The sequence below is a fragment of the Mixophyes fleayi genome, chromosome 1, assembly GCF_038048845.1.
Source record: "Mixophyes fleayi isolate aMixFle1 chromosome 1, aMixFle1.hap1, whole genome shotgun sequence".
NCBI lineage: Eukaryota > Metazoa > Chordata > Amphibia > Anura > Limnodynastidae > Mixophyes > Mixophyes fleayi.
The window spans coordinates 440,900,250-440,919,939 of NC_134402.1; the positions used below are offsets into that span (position 1 = coordinate 440,900,250).

Here is a 19,690-nt window from a genome sequence, read left to right on the forward strand (position 1 = left end):
GTGCCCTCTAAAGTAGGACGGATGGTCCATTTATATTGCCAGTGAATTTATATACAATATTCTGTTCAATCCCCATCTGTACCATCATCACCACCACCACTGCGTCTATGCTTCAATTTGCCATTGGATACTTCATACCACCATGACATAGAATGTATATTATGACATTATTTTACTTACATCTCTGAAAAAAGTTTGAAATGTAAAGTTTGATATTCATTTATGAATTAAATATAAGCACGATTTTTTAGGGGTTTTATATATTTTCCATAATTTGATATTCTAGGGAAACTGCTTTTCTCCCTCACCATAGTATACAGTTTGCTGTTTTTTATTATTATTATTATTATTATTATTATTATTATAGAATTAACTGTGCCCCATCCTTACCTTTTCTCCCCTATTCAGCGGTGACTCACCACTGTAATGTGTTCCAGCACATCTAAAAAAAACAACCACATTTATAAAGTTCTGATAAAGATCCCATTCAATTCTTAAAAGAAAACTTTGTTTTAACTGATGAAAAAAAAATTAATGTAAATCATTAATGTTGCAACACATCGTAGGTCTCCTGTACTCCAATGTATAGCTGTGAATGATCTCCGTTAAGAGCAAAGTATTTTAAGTGTTTTGAAACATTAACTAGCAGATGCAAACTGCATTACAAAAGCGTTGATGTGAACGAGTCTAAGGGACCTATTTAACATTGTTCAAATTGTTGCCAGGTTAAATGTCATCTGTCACTGCAACGATAAGAGATGACTTAATGGATCAATTAGCCAGTAAAGTCCTGTTGGGGCAGCACATCCATTAGGAGGCTGTCTGGGCGATGACGCTGTTCTGATGACCTAGGGTCACGCATGCACGAGGGACAATTGCATTAATCAATGCAGGGGAGAGCACGAAAGCTGAACTGTCTAGTGCTATTTTTATGGTTTCCACCTTGTTCATTTTCCAGTGTATCATCATCATCATCCTCACCATTTATTTATATAGCACCACTAATTCCTCAGCGCTGTACAGAGAACTCGCTCACATCATGCCCTACCCCATAGGAGCTTACAGTCTTAATTCCCTAACACACACACAGACAGACTAGGGTCAATTTATTAACAGCCAATTGACCTACCAGTATGTTTTTGAAGTGTGGGAGGAAACCGGAGCACCCGGAGGAAACCCACGCAAACACGGGGGGGGGACATACAAACTCGTCACAGATAAGGCCATGGTCGGGAATTAACCCCTGACCCCAGTGCTGAAAGGCAGAAGTGCTAACCACTGAGCCACCGTGCTGCCCATATCCCAAAGTCCTGTCGTATGTTTGCCAAACAATTGCTTTTTAGATCGCCTGTAAAACCGCTAATCTGTACATAAAGTGCCCCACACCAATGTCTGCTTCCGACCGCCTGGGGAACGCTGAGCTGTTTTTTTGTTTATTATCTACAGATCCGAGAAACCTTAGAGAAGATTCAGAATCAACTATTCAAAGATGAAGTCAATGGAAAAAGTACCCAGGAGAAGGTAAAGATATATCGTTTTCAGGTCTATTCTATTCCTCCCTGTATTTATTAAAGGTAAATACATTGTATTCGCACGTAATATTTCTATAGTTTTGTTCAGTAAACATAAGGGTAATTTGCATTGAAGACTTTGTTTTTCAACATTTCATTTATTCATTTGAATAGCAATTGCTGTGTTGGTTACCTGAAGTAACTAAGATATCCTCTGTACTAATGAACGGTGCTCACCCCCCAATATCTAAATTATCATTTGCGGAGTAGCATCAATTTCCAGAGTAGAGGCGAACAGACAGAGCGAGTACGGTCCTAGTGAAGTACAGCATAAGTAGGTACACCGGTATGAGTACTTTTGCAGAAACGAGATTTATGTTGGCGTGTCACAAGAGTCACCGCCATGTATACTCAACACCTCCGCTGTTACAGACAAGCAGGTAGGACGCATGAGGCTAGAGCCTAGGCCACCTGTTCCCTTGGGTGCCAGTCATAATTGTGACTGCTGCAACGCCTTCTACCTTACTAACTTATACCAGAGAGGAGAGCAGGTGACTGAGGGGCACTCAGAACAATGGATGAGTGTGAATATTTAAAATTAAATTTTTATTGATATACCTTAAAAATATTATTAATATTTTATCCTGAACCCAAAAGCTGGCGAAATATTAAAAACCAAAAAACAAAAATATATAAAATTGCAGTTCGTATATCTATTTTAATGCATACCAATAAAATATTTGTATTCATTGACTATTTACTCTACACCTGGAGTGCTACATAGGTCAAGATTTTGTTTTCTTTCCAAACCCATATGCTATATATATGACCTCGGCACCCCCTCACATAATAAAGTTAACTTAAGAGTGAGGTTGGTTGTTAACTAGTGCAGAGCGGTACTTCTTTTCCCTTTACTGGTTTCCACAATGTAAGAAGGACCACTCTCCCTGTTCCGAAATCCTGGTTTTCCAGAGTATAAACCTGTTTGCTGCATCAGGTGCCGTCCCACTAGAGTGGATCTACCCACGGAGCACCATAGCATCGTGGGTAGAGGCAGGAGGGGAGGAGATGGTAAAATGTCTCTGGAAGTAAAGGCGGTTTAGTAAGAACTGTGGATCATTGCCCTCACCTAAGAGGCTTTGTTAGAACTCACAGCAGAGTGGGACTGTACCTATAATGCAGTCTTGGCATACAAAGTGAAATAGGCCACATTTATGTGCACAGCCAAAGTCAAAAAAAGTTCAAAATACTGTAGATCTGATTGGCTGACAGAGGCTGAGCAGCCATTTTTAAATGTTTTGTGAATGTGGACCAGCCAATTAAAACTCAGACACACTGAACATTATAAAGAGCGAAGTCATATCTCCCAACATGTCTGTTCTCAGCAGGGGGCGTGGCCACAGCACGATGGGTGTGTGGTCTCATCTTGAAATGGGTGTGGTCACTACCCCAAAGGGTTGCCTAGCTCTGTAAAGTGCAAGGCTGTCCATTCCATACCTCCCTTGCCCCAATATTCCCACACACGGGACAAACATGTCCCCAGGCGGAACATCGGGACAGAGCCCTAAAATCGGGACAGTCGGGAGATATGGCTGAGTACTTGACATACGGAGAACACAGGTACTCACATGTATGCAAAGGCCGGACTGTAAACGTCTGTAATTGCACCTGCTGGTACGTTGCAGCGGACTAGTAATCGCACCAGCCCCACAGCCTAATATCAGCCAGTCGGTATCTTTATTATCAAGCATGAATGTAACTAATAGAGGGACTAAAGTTGATCCGGACACTTGTCTGGAACTAGTTTTATGTCGCATGTTGTCTATTTGCAGTGATACATATTGATATTTACTGAGCTGGGGTCATAAATCGACTCTTAAGTGACCACTCAGGTCTCCTTTACTGTAGAGCTCAATGACCTGTTCTAGCTGAATACCACTGACTGCACCCAAAGCCATTGAAGAGGCCACTGTGTGTCGAATTTAAGTCTTTTTTTTTTTTTTTTATTTCTCCCATACTGACTTTTTTTATTTATTTTATTTTGTTCATTTCTATGGTGTATTTCCTGTCAAAATGTGTTTTATTTGATCTTTTTAAAAGTAGCAAATGCTGTTTTATCATTGTTTGCTGTGGGCAGTTACATCGGTTTAGTGAAACCAGATGAGCTATAAAGTTGTTGACATATTGTGTGTTTGTGTGCTTAGAGGGTGTTTTGTGTTACAGCCCTGTACCGTCTTTGTCATTTGCTTGTTTTTTTACTCTGAAAGTAGCGAAGGAAAATATAATTATATATTACTTTTTTTTTTTGCACATATGCAAATTCAAACAATTATTTCACAGCATAAACTAAAACGGGAAAATGTATTTTGATGTGCAGTTTAAGCAATAATGGAAAACGGTAAAAGACACAGAAGTGATCCTCAACCCCTAATTTAGGCGGGATAGCCCAGGTGGGTCTCGCTGGCAGGTCCCCTTTTAATGTCCCTTTGTATGTACGCACAGTATTCCAATTAGTGGACTGGTACTGTTAGGAGGTGCGGTGAGATATGTAATATAGACCGTCCTGATGTCCCCCTCACCCTCCTAAGCAGTTTAGGAAATAAAGGTAGAAGCAGTATTTTAGGAGAAAAAACACCTAGTTTAAGTGACTGAAGGAAATGGTCCAGTAGTGGAGGTAGGTTGGACTTTGTGCTGATTTTCCCAGTTTCCACAAAGCTCATTTTCTGGGGTAACTTCATATGTAGGATGGATGTTATAGGGGAGCTTACAAACACTGGGAGATGGGTGATCACCTTCAAACGCGTTTGGTGATAGGCGCATATGGGCAGCATTTTTACGGCTTGTAAATAGCGTAAACGTATCCTTTACCCATTTTTTTCTGCTAGTGACATATTATTCTGGAAATTTCAAGCTCTGTTTAGCATAATTGTCACCAATGGACAATACATGACTCCAAACCCTGGGGATATTGTAATAATTACAGCTGCTCGTTTCAGAGTTCTCACGGACAACAGAATGGGTGCAGAGAGGAGGACGACGATACTTTTGGCTTCCGGTACAGACAGATCATAGACAAGTTAAATGACCAAGACTTGCAGTTCGTCGATGTTCACAGAGAAAATGAAGATCTGCAAATAAAGGTACAAGTCTTGTATATATCAGTAGTTCTATATAAGAGAGCGTCTGACATGTGCTTAGAACTCGGATTCGGGTTGTTTTGGAGCTGGAATGAGGGTTAGAAAGCAGCAGCAGCTATTTTGGGTAAACCAAGGCCGAAGCAAGCCACGAGGGCGCCCTAGGTGGAGCCCGCTTTACATTCCCACCCCTGCTGCTTACCTTAGACTAGGTACACACTGAAGAATTTTCCCACCGACGTGTTATCTACAATGCTTGTATCTAAGACTGAAGGTCCGATCACTCGGGTGATTCCTGCACACACACTGACATGATTTACCTTCAGATCTGTGCTCGTCATCTGGTCCTCTAGTCGTTTAGAGAATAACAGCACAATAGTCACTCATTATAGCTATCCACATGTCATAAGGAATTTCGTTAGCTTCTGTGACTCTGAAACAAAATTTTCAGTCTCGGAACGAAGGAACTATTCCATCTACAGCACTCTGCATTTAGTCACTGGGACATGTTCATTGCCGGCATTGACTGATGACTTTAATTGGCTGTGTGTTTTGGAGGTTCATGTAGGGCACTCAATTGACCCCCTTTCATTCACTTGAGGTGAATAGAACAGACACGGTCCAAAAGATTGCTGCTATCTGCAGGCGAAAGTGGGTGTGAGGTGATTAGAACCAATAGATTCCATCCCTACATCCACTTACATGATTTTTAACACCAGCGGGTAGCTGGCCTAAATGATTTGTCAAACCTAATTTGTAGTAGGTTGCTATGGGTTACTGCGTTCCTACACGATTCTACGTGTGAAACAAATAGCTCCGATAGACTTCAGTAAAACAGTCTGACTTGTATCGGTAAATCATTTATCCTGCTGGTTTGTTAGTAAAGAAGTTGTTTTGGTTTAATGTCTTTGTTTTAGCTGGAAGCAACGCGCGAAGCTGGAGCAGGCGCGATAAGAGACGCTACACGTAAACTGTACGAGAACTACAACAAGAAGTCTGATCAACTCCGGAAATCACACACAGAAGAGAAGCAGAGATTACAAGTAAAGTGTAATGTAGCTGAATTGCAGCATACACTATTATTATTATTATTTATTATTAATAATAATATCAGGGGCAAACGCAGGATTTGTAGAGGGGAATTCCACACCACGCTACCAGTGGGCGTGACCAGCATGCATGGGGGTGTGGCTATAATTTTAGAGAGTGCTTGGCTGCTCTCCAACTCTTCCTATCCCCATAATGTACATGGACAATGCTGCATGGACTACTTACTGTTAGGTGCACGCAGCTCTCCCATTTCAAGCAGAGCTGTGTGAAGCGGGGGCAGGGTCCAGCCACCTCAATTATACAGTGCCCCAGGCCTGGAGGGGGTTTCCAGGCACTAGGAAACCCCCTATGATTATTATCATTTATTTATATAGCGCTAGCATATGCCCTAGCGCTTTTCAATTTTGGACAAACACAGTGATCAAACAGACTGGGATTTAACAAACAGTCAAAAGTGGTAAGTGGGCGTCCTATGGAGTTTTGAGTATAGAAGTAGAATGAATGTAAATTTTGCATGAACTGTGTAGCGGGGGTGGTAATCCGGTATCCGGGAGGGTAAGAATTTGGCTCGGAATTTGATAGGTGGGTTTTCAGATTCCGCACAGTTGGTGCAGCCCCCCCAAAAAAAGTCCTGTATTTCTGAATAGGATAATGAGTATGGATGAGCGGGGCAGAGCGTAGGGGTCGAGTTAGAGATTTGGTGATGTTGGTGCACTTTGTTAATGGATTTGTAAGTTAGTAGAAGTATTTTATATATGATTATGTAAATAATACAGGCAAGCAATGTAGGGACTGAGACAGCGGAGCAGCGTATAAAGTACGTTTTGCGATCGGTCTGGCTGCTACATTCAAAAAAAAAGATTATACAGGTGAAATATTCATTCAGGGAAGGGCAGTAAGGAGGGAATTGCAATAGTCCATGCGGGAGATGATGAGGGCATGAAATAAAGTTTTTGCAGTGTCTTGTGTGAGCCACGTGCATATTCTGGAAATGTTTCTTAGGTGTATGTAACATGATTTGGATACATATTGGAAGTCGCAGTACTGAGTCAAGAAAAAAATGCCCAGGCAGCGAGCTTGTGGGGTAGGGTTTATATCCGTGTTGCCCACAGATATAGATATTTTAGGTAGATAGTTTCTACTGGTAAATGCACACATCCATGGGGGGGTCAGCATGCATTTTCTATATGATTGAAAAACCCAGTTAAAGTTGTCTCCCAACTACGAGACTCAGCATGTCTTCGTTTGCTGATCCTAGGCCTGCTGGGACTTATAGTTCCTCAACCGTTGGGAAGCTGGTGGCTGCTTCCCCAAGTCAAATCTCCGGGATAATGAGGTTTTACTACCATTTGCATAATTTGCATTTACACGTTTTGCTCTCCATAATATGACAAGATGTAATAATGTGCCCTGCGCCCCTACATAGCATTGTAACAACTAACTGACCGAACTCGCTCCTAGGTATCTGCCGCTGAACATGAAGCTCAGTTTAAGAACAGTATTGAGAAGTTGGGAGAGGTGGCAGAGAAAATACAAGAAAAACATGGACGAATCCTCGAACTGGAGAAACTGATGGAAAGAATGGAAGCAGTGAGTGTTAATAAGAATGTCATATATTACCTGACTGTAGAACAGAATGTACCATCGATATGCAAACGATACAACTATGGTAATGAAGATGTAAATAGTATAGTAGCAAATAAAGGTGTAATGCAAATGCGAGGATATATAGGTATACGTGTGTGTATATGTGTATAATAAAAAATAAATATATATATATATATATATATATATATATATATATATATATATATATAAAGTTAACCCGTGCATGATACTCATGCATTCTAGTCAAATCAAGCTACTTAAGGTCTTAAAAAGGTTCTTGTCATGCATTTGGACCTAGCCCAGGCCTCCTCAGGGGAAGATCGTTACTTCCCGACGCAAGCGGCCTTTTTAATGTGTGTTCATGAGGTAAAATTACCTCAAGAAAATGAGTTTGACCCCTCAACTCGTAAATTTAGCCTTTACTACCCCTCCCACGGGGGGAAGGGGGGATGATGGAAGTTAACTGACTTCACTATTCTAATTTTTTTGTCAAATAATGTCAGTATACCAAATTTCAGGTTAATTGGATGAGCCCTTTCTGAGAAAATAGTTTTTTCCACACACACACACACACACACACACACACACACTAACGCACGCCTCTACACATGTGTGTTCATGAGGTAAAATTACCTCGCAAAAATGAGTTTGAGCCCTACCAAATTTCAGCCCTTTTTGATTTTTTTTCCCCACACACACACAGACAGACAGATGCCACTAAGCATTTATATATTAGATATATATATATATATAAATTATTTATGTGTGTGTATATATACAAAATATTCCTCTCTCAAAATATATTTTATATTGCATACTAATATACAATTAATCGTAGTTCCACATACTGCAATATAGGTTAGATTGCACAATAACTGTTGGTTATTCCTAATCTGGCAGTGCCTATAGTATGGTTTTCTTAAAACGGCCTGGGTTTCATTTGTTTCTCTTTTTGGTGAAATAAACCACTTAGTAGAAGCCAGGAAGGTTCATGCTACATGAATCTTATTTATGAATCTTAATGGGATATCCTGTAAAAGTGGAGGAAGCTGAAAATATATTTGACAGAATTATTACATATATTTGCTTCAATTGTTTTGCAATGATTTCTTAAGAAAATAGAAAGTTTTACAGTCATTCACTATGCTCCTCAGACAAAGAATATTCCAAGTATGGATTTCTCATTCAGGCCAAGAAAACATAATAAGTATATTATATGTGTTTTATAAGTGTGGCGTTAACTATATCCTGAACCTTTATTACTGAGTAACAAAAAACAGAAGTGTTCAAAAGATGCCATTATAGAATGTGGAGCACAAATGACAAATCATTGGTAACATTCCATTCCTAAACTTGTAAAGAATACCCCCCTCCCCTTATCTACACTAGACCATTATAAAGGAAACGTAAAAATAACATACTGAGTATTTAAAGAAATTATATTGGTTGAGGGTGGAGCTGCAAAAAAAATGAATCACTATTCATTTATAGTACATGAAAAGATTGCGGATATGTATCCATTGCAGTCACAAAGTAAATTGTTATAGAGCCATCTTTGGTTCTAAAGTCTTTATAGTACCACTTAATACTTGTCCCACTGCTCTGCAAAATGGAAATCCAACTCTGTCCTTAATGGCCTCATAATGTGTTTCTGAGAATTTCGTGGTCATGGACCCCCAACCAGATTTTACTTCCATTTGATTAATCACCAACTTCCTGCTAACTTCCCGTTTTTGTCTTTTTTTATTGAACTTTTATTTTACTTTAATTTTGGCTCATTTTCTACATCATATGAATTTGAGCTCAATTGTTTGTCCTAAATTTAAAATGTGCTTTTTTCTTTGTCCTGGAAAAAATGTATCATTTATCCGATCTTGAACCACATCATTAAATTAATTTATTTGCATCTTTTTAAAAAATATAAACTCTAATGAACTTACTGTGTTTTTCCTTACAGGAAAATTCAGCTTTGGTAGAAAAGAAACATTTCCTTGAAAATGAGCTCTTGAGAAAAATGGGCAATCCTGCCGACAAGAACGGGTCAGTAGATCAGTATTTCCGTCCAGTGAAGTGGTTCCTCCACTTTGGTGTCCGAAACGCGTTGGGCCTGAATCTCTATATGTTTTTCCAGGGCTTGGGCCATTTGTTGAGAAGGGAGGATTAAATATATAAAATGTAATGCAGGCCAAACACACTGTGCTCTTAATAATCTGCTTGAGAGCCCCCAACAGGATCACTTGGCCAGATTGGATAACATCTGGCCATTCGTTGCTAAGGCTGTGTGGCAGGACCCTTCTGGTGACAAGGAGGATAGTTGGTGTCATAGGCAAACCGAGGGGGGTGGTGTTCCTAGTGCCTGGAAACCCCCCTCCAAACCTGGGGCACTGTATAATTGAGATGACTGGACCCTGCCCCTTCTTCACACAGTTCTGCTTGAAAAGGAAGCGCTGCATGCACCTAACAGTAGAACACGCAGCATTGACCATGTATGTTATGAGGTAAGGAGGAGTTGGAGAGCAGCCGAGCACTGTCTAAAATTATAGCCACGCCCCCATGCATGCTGGTCACGCCCACCGACGGCGTGGTGGGGAAACCCCCCTCTACAAATCCTGCGTTTGCCCTTGAGTGTGGTCCAACTGTATTCACCAACATGCCCAATAATGGTCCTATTCATAGTATCAGTATTGCATATCCGTTGTTTTTAGGGTCTTTTACAGGATGCGTTCTAAGAAAAAAAAATGTCCGCCTCCTTTGTGTGTAGACAACAGACAGACTTTGACCAAAATGATCAACTGGGACACAATAAGTAAAGGGAGTTGTACCTACCGTAGCCTTTTAATAAACAAGATGGAGGCTTTTGCTGGGCAGATCAGGGCATCCTCCATGAATAGTGACCCACAGCACCTCTACATCACAACAAGGTTTCTGTGGATCTCCTAATGAGCTAGAAGAGGTGGAGACCGAGCAAATTTGAAGATGTTCCCAACTTTTCCTGCGGTCGCAGAGCTTTTCGTACAATTAATATGTATTTTACTTCCACCTCCGAGCTGGTGTCTATCTGCTACTATCAACGGGGTTTTGTTTGCCCGCTCTAAGGGCAGATGATACACATATTGGTATATTCCAGGTGCGATGTTACTCCCGATTTTGTTGATACTTCACTAGGATCAAGCAAGCAGTGCACGGGGAGAGATTGGGAACGTACAGTGTAGTGAGGGGTAGGGCCACATGGGCAACATTTATTTATATAGCGCCAGCAAATTTAATAGTGTTTTACAATTGGGAACAAACATTAATAAAACAATACTGGGTAATACATACAGACAGAGAGGTAAGAGAACCCTGCTCACAAGCTTACAATCTATGGGACAATGGGAGTTTGAAACACAAGGACACGTGCTACATCATATTGCACACTGGACCAGAATGCAGCGCTCTAATCTGAACTTTCCGTATTTGCGATCCCGTGAACAGTCGTAAAACTGTGATGGATGTGCGACTCGACAAGCATGTGATCATTAGAGCGTGAACAATAAGAATGTATCCAAACAGAGAGGCACACACTTCTGTCCAGTGGTAGGGGATGACCCCACCAGAGCCGTAACTAGGGTGGTGCGGGCAGTGCCGTCGCCCCGGGCGCAAGCCCAAGAGGGCGCAGCAGCCGCCCGCTACCTTCCCCTCCCCGCCGGCATAGTAAAAAAAAAAAATTTGCGGCAGTGTTAATAAAGAAAAAAAAAAAAGAAAGAAAAAAAAAAGGGTCACCTGATCTCGCGGCGGCTCCCTTTCTTTAGTACTTTAAAATCTGTAATCCCCATTGCTGACTGATGTCCCTTACCCAGTGGCATGACTTGGCAGACACATACACTATTAACAGTCACCCGTCTGCCTTAACGGCCATCATCTGACACAGTACTTTGTCAGAAGAAATGATAATAAAATATTGGTGTGGCATCAGAACAGCTGATTTAATTCCTCCTCACAACAGGACTTGTAAGTTATCTGTGCCGAGTGCTGCATACCTCAGATTCCTCCGGCACAGCTCTTATCTATTAGACAGTAGCTGAGAGCAAGGGGGAGCTCGGGAGCAAGTAACGAGGAAGGCAGGGAGTGTCTGACCTCCTAAAGGTAGGGACCTTTCACCTCAGAGCTTACTTCCCATGTCCAGATGCTGGTATCTTTCTGCATTGCGTCCTAGTCTCTTTTTAATGCATTATATCATTTGACACATTATAGTTTTGAAGTGGAACAAAGTCTAAAATATAATATTGATTTGTTAGAATAATTGCCAATTGTATTGTCTTGCATTCTTTGTATCTCAGAATAGCAGTTTAAACTGCCAGTAAAATGTATTATGTTTGCCTTATTGCCTTACTTTTGTTCATATTTTAGTTTGTCTTTTACAAATAGTCCAGGCTAGCATTTCCATTATCTTATACATTTCTGCACAATCAGTGTTTTTACATGTATGAATACATGCCTCTAACTTGGGGGTTAATTCCTCTATCACACACATTAGCAAATTTCCAGTACCAAGGAGAAAACAGTCTTTAGAACTTTTAAAACACATCAGCAAATTTCCAACACCAAGGTGAGAATAGCAATAACAAGTACTGACAAATATACACATGTAAGGTTGAACGCAAGAGTTGTCAAACCTTGTATACAACTTCTCCAGACCTCTATATATGTGTCCAAATATTCTATAACCCATAGCAACCAGTGTTTTCCTTTCACTTTGTGAACTTTCCTAGACAGTTATATAATCTGATTTATATGGATTACAGCACATATACTCAATTTTCTTTAATAATGCCTGATTGCAAATACATACGAGACTGTCATAACCACTGCCTGTAGTTGGAGCAAGAGATACGGCAGAAAAACAAGTAATTTTGAGATGCACAGAGCTTGATTTAGACGTGGATGGGTGCACTTGAGTTTTACACCCCTTCCCCACCCCTTCTACAGGCTTTTACTTACCCGCAGTGGAACGTATCTTCCACTGACAGGAAGTTCGGCATTTGGAACGCAAACTTGCGTTCCAAATGCCGAACTTCCTGTTGGTGAAACGCACATGCGTTCCACTGCGGGTAAGTGAATGAAAGATCTCTCTCTTTCTCTCTCTCTCTTTATCTCTTTATCTCTCTCTCTCTCTCTCTCTCTTTTTTCTTTAAGGTACTTTAAATGCCACATGCTGCAACCCCTAAAAGAAACTGTCTATTAAGTCACTCAGGCAACAACAGTTACAAAGTACTTTTGTTGTACTACATAAATGCCGGGCATTACAAAGAGTGAACACATAAAAAAAAAAAGTGGATGCGTTACCCATAGCAACAAGATTATAGCTATTTTCTAACACGTACTAAATAAATGATAGTTATAATCTGAGGGGAGGTGTTTCTCTCTCTCTCGTAAATTAATGACACTTAATGGAACAAACACCTTCTTTAGGAATATTTATTAAATGCTAGTTATTTAAATTAGATTTTATTGTTCTCTATTGCCCAAAGCACCTTTTTACATATCTCAGTGTTTTGAGGGGCAAGGAAGACAAACGGTTAAGTTATTTGAATCTCACCACTGTATGTGTGTGTGTGTGTGTGTGTGTGTATATATATATATATATATATACACACACATCATGCATTTGCAAATATGTGTAACAGAATTATTTCAGTAAAGTGCTAGCCACACCCCCCACTTTAAGTTGGCCACACCCACGTGGCAAATGCCACTCCCACTTAGATGGGGGGCGCCGGTGCCCTGTCTCGCCCAGGGCACTAAAATGTCTAGTTACGGCACTGGACCCCACCATATTATATTTGTGTATAACAATGTTATCTAGACTGTTAACACATCCTCAAAGTTCCATTTCATTGCTACTCCCAGTTCAGAGAATACCATCCATGTCCTCACTTACTGTCCTTACCATAAAGGGCATATGTTCCTAAATAAGATACATGGTTAGTTCTTGGTGTGCAAAGCTTATGGATCTGGCTGACCAGAAAGCCCAATGCGGCACTTATCAGTCCAACAAGACTAGAACTGGCTGTTTGTAGGCGGATGTTCTGCGTCGGCACAATGCCGAGATGATATCCCACCCAGGGTGAAGCATTGACCAACTGGCTGCTATGTAAAGGGCATTACCCAGAAGCCTGTTCTTCTCTGCAGTGGCTTATTATCACCGGTGTAACATTACTTAGTGTCTGAACTGCACAGATTTGCAGTAAATGCACCAATGCCTTTTTTTTTTTTTTTTTTACAAATCTGAGAAAAAGAAAATATCTTATTTTGTTGCTTTTTAGTTGTGTAATGATTCAGAAGGAGGTTTCCACGGTCCAAGAGCAAATTGATCACCTGCAGCAGCTAATGATGTCCCAACACCAGCATCTTCGTGCTTTGATCGAGGAGGTGAGCGGTCCAATGGGTTCGGTTTAGTGCTTTTTGTATCCGTTAGTTAGAGATATTCCGGTATATTTAAGCTGCGAAAATTACAGCAGCAGGAAATGAATGGACACAATTATATGTTTATAAAGACTACAGTGAATTTTGAAATGTTTTCCAAGCACCACCTTGTTGTAGGTCAGAGCTGGCTTGGTGTAGAACAAGCATCGGTGACATTGATTCTAATGGGAGGTTTTAGCTTCATGCGGTATAACAACATATCTGTAAATGTAACTAAAAGTGCGTCTGTTTACAATACTCCTGAAACGTTGGTTCAAGTTTAATTAAATTGAAAAATGTTCACATCTCTCCTACACAATTTAAGTTTTTGTGTTGTATTTATTTATTTATTTTTTGTTGCAATGACAGAGTGAAGATTTAAAGCAGCATCTGAAAGAACAAGATGTTAAAATCGGTGAACTAAAGGACAGAATTAACTTCCTGGAGTGTCAGGTGACAGAGCACACGTTTATAAATATCAGTGTTTAGTGATTGTTCTAGAGAGAGATCCATTTAATTTCCCCAAACCTATCTTTTCTTTGCCCTTATAATGTCTGAATTCTGTCTGGCGCAGATCTGTTGTCTGTACAGTGATTCTCTGCTACATGACTGTTGTGTGTGTATCACCAGTAATCTTATATTTACCCTGTGTATGCACTTGTCTGGGGTATTACTGTATCCTCTCCACTAGCTACTCAACTCGCACTTTTTTGGTGCCTAACTTTTTGCATAGTACAAAACTTTTTTATTAAACACCTATCAGACAGTGCTAACCAGCTGAGTACACCCAATAAACATTTTATTCGCTTATAGGCTGGTTATTAGATTACTGGTGGCCTTATAGCCAGAACAAGGAGTACATTTATGAATACAAGAGACACTGTTGGACCCCGGCATTTAGAGCCCTAACCAGACAGGCAAAATCCTATTTATTATAACCTACTTGGAAGTTTATAAAAACAGTGGTAACTAGTACACTATATGACCATAGCTCACACTAACATTTTGGTAACCTATAAAATGGTAAACGCCTGAGCAGTACTTTTGATTCTCCTCTTGGGGCAACATGCTACAGAGTCACCCCACTTTTGGTGGGCGCCCCCTGGATACTTGGATGTGCTGGTGAGAGCCAGTCATCATTTTGCCAACCTGCCTCGTGCCAAAAAAGCTTTTCCTAATCCTTCTCTGTCAAAGGCTACACATCAAGAAATAATACTCTTGCCCCTTGCAAGAAGGGGGAGGAGTCTCCCCGGAACCTTGCACTCTGTGGTGTCCACCATAAGCTAGCACAGATGAGCATATAATAAAATCTATCTGCTGTATTGTGGTGTTCGCATTAAACAAAGGATAAGTTTGACTTTGAGTAACCGATAAGAGGAAACCGTGTTGAGAGCACCACTATTGAGAGAGAATATCTGACTTAAACTATATAGACAGCTATATAAAATCTTATCCTGACAGTGTGTGAAGGCAACAAGAGCTTCTAAAATGACTACATTTAAAGACAATCTTAGGGAAAAGCCCTAAATCTTTATTTTTTTTCAATTGAATCTGAAAGTGGAAGCCTAGTCCGGGCTTCCCGTTCCTGTTGGTAAGAGCACATTGACCCCAGACCAGCCTGGAGACCGCTAAGTCTCCTCTTACCACTGCAGGTGTCGGCGGGTGAACATGTCCTGGTGGCATATTATTGATAAATTATACAACGATTTCTGATAGACACTGTGGTCAGATGAGTTCTTGACTTTTAACAATCATAATTAGTCCAACTTGTTCAATTACAGTCTACAAATTACATATTTTATCTCTCTAGGGTAAATACAATGGTGACTGCCAGTAATATTCCCATTTTGGTAAAACATATTGGGCCAAAAAAAAAATACTTGCACAACTATGGTGTATCGCCGAATGTTTAGTAGGATGCGCTCTCCTCTGCGTACCAGTAGAGATACTCCACGTTCAGAGACACATATTCCGCTGGAAGTCGGAATTGGGGGCCAATGCGCCACTTTTCCGTATTTACACTTAAGTCAATGCACATAAAAATGCTTAAAATGGGAAATTCTTCCATACTGTTTATTAACGACCCGAACAAATTACTAGTTTTCTTTGAGTCGTAAAAATTCCACGGGTAAACTGTTTTTGTTTGTTTTTTTACGGAAAGTTTGCAAATAGAATTTATAATTTATAATGCAAAGTACATCTCCGCAGAGTGAGCATATACAATGTGGTGAGCCTAGCACACAATGGTTTCATTGCAATTAACAAATAAAAAACAATTGCAGGCATTCGCTTTGCTAGCTAGCTGCACGCATGCGTGATCATGTGTACACACCGTGAACAGTGTCAAGATTGTAGTCTGGGATTTACACCTGCCCTGTAGCAGGTGCAAGAGATACGGCTGAAAACAGGCGCACTTACTCAAACGTCCGGGTCTGATGGACCGCGTCTGCATGAGTGTGGCCTTGTCGGTCCACTTCTTCCCATCCCCGTTCCGCCTATCAAGACACAGGGGGCTGTAAGTGGGCGATGCATTCGAGTATGAATTCCGCACATTTGCGACTTCTTGTTTTGTGACCACGCAGAGTGTGATGTCGCACAAGATATGCTACGTAAACTGCCATAGATCTAACCCTGAATTAGGCCCATTATGGGTTGTTTTTATTCTTGCATTTAAGGTTTTTGGAACACTGCTGATTTGAATTATTTCTTCTTTTATTTTTCTTTGTTTTTAATCGCCTATGTTCTTGTGGATATTTTTTTTTATTGTGTGTTTTATTCCAGAACAAAGAATTAAAATATAAGGTGGATCACTGGTCTAGCCCCAACAAATTCAAATCATCAAAAGGAACACATGTAAAGTAAGACTCTCCTTCTCTATGTGTGTATATGTATGTGTGTATATGTATGTGTATATATGTATGTATATGGGTTGGGACAGGTTGTAACTCCAGTAACTGTGGATATATTTTGTTTTCCAGTGACTCCATGTTTGGCACTTTGTCCCCGTACTTTATGCTGCTGCAACAGAAGAGCGGCCTGGGAAGTAGCTGATACCGGCTTTGTTCCTCCCCTGCTGGACTGTGCCTGGGTCATGACAATATACATTGTACTCTCTAGAGCGCTGTTGTGTTCCTTCCACATTACAGTACTGAGGAGAATAAGGCACGGAACCCATCACTGGGGGGAGTTTGTTAAGTCCAGGAACATCTTCTGACTTTTCAGTACGTCTCTGCGGAACGATGAGCTGATTCCGGAATGACACAGTGACTCAGGAGTGCAAATTGAACCACTCGAGCTATTTACATGTAGTAATACATCAGTTGACCTTTATCTAGTTCCAAGGTCAGGCTAAGAACCCCAAGTAAATGAGCCCTGCACAGAGTTTAAATTAAGACCCTAGATACATAATTATATATAATATAGCAGATTGACACATGAGAGGAAATAAAAATGTTATCCATGTTTCCTTTTTGTTATATAAGATAAAAGTGCCCACTGGGGCTTGGCAGACTTTATGGTATTTGCTCGTAACCCTAATGACCAATTCTAGTTTGTCTAGGTCTCGGTGCATCCTAACAGTGCAGGTTTTCCAGATTTTCCTGCTAGAGCACAGGTATATTCATTACTGAGTGATACATAGTAACAGATCCACAGGTGGTATAATTATTTCTCATGTGACCAGGAAAGCCTGCACTGTTAGGGGGACCATGAGGACAGTGTCTAGGTTGTTTAATTAAACAAGTCGGACAACCGCGCTGCACATGTAACTGAACATGTGTGACATTTACCATGTAAGTTTGATGTGTGCAGGAAATTCAATCCCCTCCCTCCACATGTGCTGTCTTTATCTCCTATATGTGATGACTTTTTGCATATATTGGTAAATGGTTTTAAAATCTCTTATCTAATAGCTCAGCAGTCCTCTAACTGTGAATGTGCTCGTCCTGTACTTGTAATAGGAAGCATTTTGCACCCTCCAGTTCATCAGTGAAGGACCTGTGTGTCTTTTTGCTTTTGCCCAATGTAAAACAAAGCTTCCGGTACAAAAAAGTGCCACATGTAATTCTCCGATTAATCTAAGGCGTAAATGAGTCTAAACCCAGCAAAAGAACTGTAAAAGTTTAATTCAATGAAAATAAAAGCACTGTGTGCAGGTGCTGTATAAATAAGTGGTGATAAAAATAATTATAGCTTGGTTGTATATTGCCATCTGCTGGCCACAAGCCTTACTGCAGCAACTGCAATACCCAATCGCCAACTCGTTGGTATTTGTGTTACTTAAACATTTCATATGGAAAACGTCACTTTGTCAACTCTGTGTGGGACACCTGGCTTATTATAATTCAAAGTGAAGTTTGATTTGTACATTTAAATGTTCAATTGAAAATTGCTACAAATGTATGAATCTTTAAATAGTTTAGTGTTAATATGTACATAACTTATTTAATTTGTGGAATAAAATATACTTTGCATTCATATGCCGTGTGAGCTGCAATTTATATTGGCTCTCAATAAGACTGAAATGCTTCGTTTTTTTTGTTGATGCAAAAAGTTGGACGTAAAGCACAGCTAATCTCATAAATGTACATTTTTATACTTTGAGCCTCATTAAAGTGCATATGTGGTGCTATACTTTGAAATCAACACATGTTTGATCAAACCTCTCTTAAATGAATGGGCCTGTATTAAAATAAATGGATCTTCATAGCATTGTCAGATTAAATCTCTATTGAAAACAATTGTTATTGATGTGGTATCAAAACATGGAGTTTCCAGGGCCAATCACAAGGGGAGTGTGCAAACTGCTTGTGATTGGCTGTCAGTGAAGGGGAGTTCCTATTTTAATATGGAAACCAGCCAAGGCTGTCTGCTGCTGTGGCAGGTTAAAGAATTTGGGAGGATGGACCCGCATTACAATTTTTATTTTTATTTTTTGTATTTATTTAATTTTATATATACGCTTTTCAAAATTCATTTCAATTGTCCCTTTATTCCAATGGGGTTTCCAGTGTATGCACTAGGGGTCTTGGAGTTAGCTAGAAGGTGCAATTTTGGCAAAATCATGTTAAATTGACTATGGGGTCCCTGGCTGCCATTATCAGTGGTCCACGTATTTCAGAAATTAAATTTAGCCCTGTTTGCAGAGGACTGTTTATTAATACTGTTCATACTTGGGGTGTGGCAATGTAATATTCGTCGTTATGGACCTAAGATTTGCAAATCGTGCGGGAAGGTGCCCTGAATTTCAGGAGTCTCCCGAATGTTTCGGGAGAAGCAGGCAAATTTACTGTCCAATTAAAAGCTATCCCTATCAAATGCTTTGAATAAATTGAACAAGTTTGGTAACTTTTTTTTTTAATTTTTTTTAATAAAACTAAACTTGGCACAAACAGAAGCAATGGGGATATCTTTACCCCATCTCTCCACACACATTTAACGGCTAACTTTCCTTTCAGCAGATCCAAAACATGCCCATATCTGAGATCTATATCAAAGCTTTAACTTTATGACTACATAAAATTGGTGGCTAAACTTAGAAGGGATCTGTCCCAATGGGGACACTATGGATACCTTGGGCGGGGAGAGTAAACTTAAAAAGCCGATACTACCGAAAATGCTATATTTATTTCAAACAATCCATATTTGGTTACCAAAATACTAAGAGCCCTACAAATAAATCCGATCATCTTGCATTTGGAGAAAACTCCGACAAGTCTGTTATATATCCCTCTCTGATCTTGCGAATAGAAGTTAAAAATATTTTTTTACAGTTGCTCCTGATTGCAAACACATGTTATAGCATGTATATGAAATCACTAGTGCTCAGGACTTAGACTAGCCCTGTAGCTGGAGCAAGAGATACGGCAAAGTAACTTTGACGTGCTTCGATTTGGACGTGGCTGCGTGCGCTTGACTTTGGCACACCTTTATGGTACATTTACT

At 40.2% G+C, this 19,690-nt stretch overlaps 1 protein-coding gene across 4 annotated transcripts in view; it reads left to right on the forward strand.

Annotated features, from left to right (window-relative positions):
- CCDC68 (coiled-coil domain containing 68) overlaps nucleotides 1-18,223 on the forward strand; it is a 47,597-nt gene extending 29,374 nt beyond the window's left edge. For all 4 annotated transcript variants that reach the window (XM_075185371.1, XM_075185379.1, XM_075185361.1 and 1 more), the window contains exons 3-11: nucleotides 1,447-1,521; nucleotides 4,508-4,651; nucleotides 5,563-5,688; nucleotides 7,157-7,285; nucleotides 9,261-9,343; nucleotides 13,609-13,714; nucleotides 14,117-14,200; nucleotides 16,529-16,605; nucleotides 16,726-18,223. In XM_075185371.1, coding sequence (XP_075041472.1) covers nucleotides 1,447-1,521; nucleotides 4,508-4,651; nucleotides 5,563-5,688; nucleotides 7,157-7,285; nucleotides 9,261-9,343; nucleotides 13,609-13,714; nucleotides 14,117-14,200; nucleotides 16,529-16,605; nucleotides 16,726-16,798 — 897 coding nt within the window. In that variant the 3' untranslated portion in view covers nucleotides 16,799-18,223. The remainder of the gene's footprint in view (nucleotides 1-1,446; nucleotides 1,522-4,507; nucleotides 4,652-5,562; nucleotides 5,689-7,156; nucleotides 7,286-9,260; nucleotides 9,344-13,608; nucleotides 13,715-14,116; nucleotides 14,201-16,528; nucleotides 16,606-16,725) is intronic.
- Nucleotides 18,224-19,690: the final 1,467 nt, after the last annotated feature.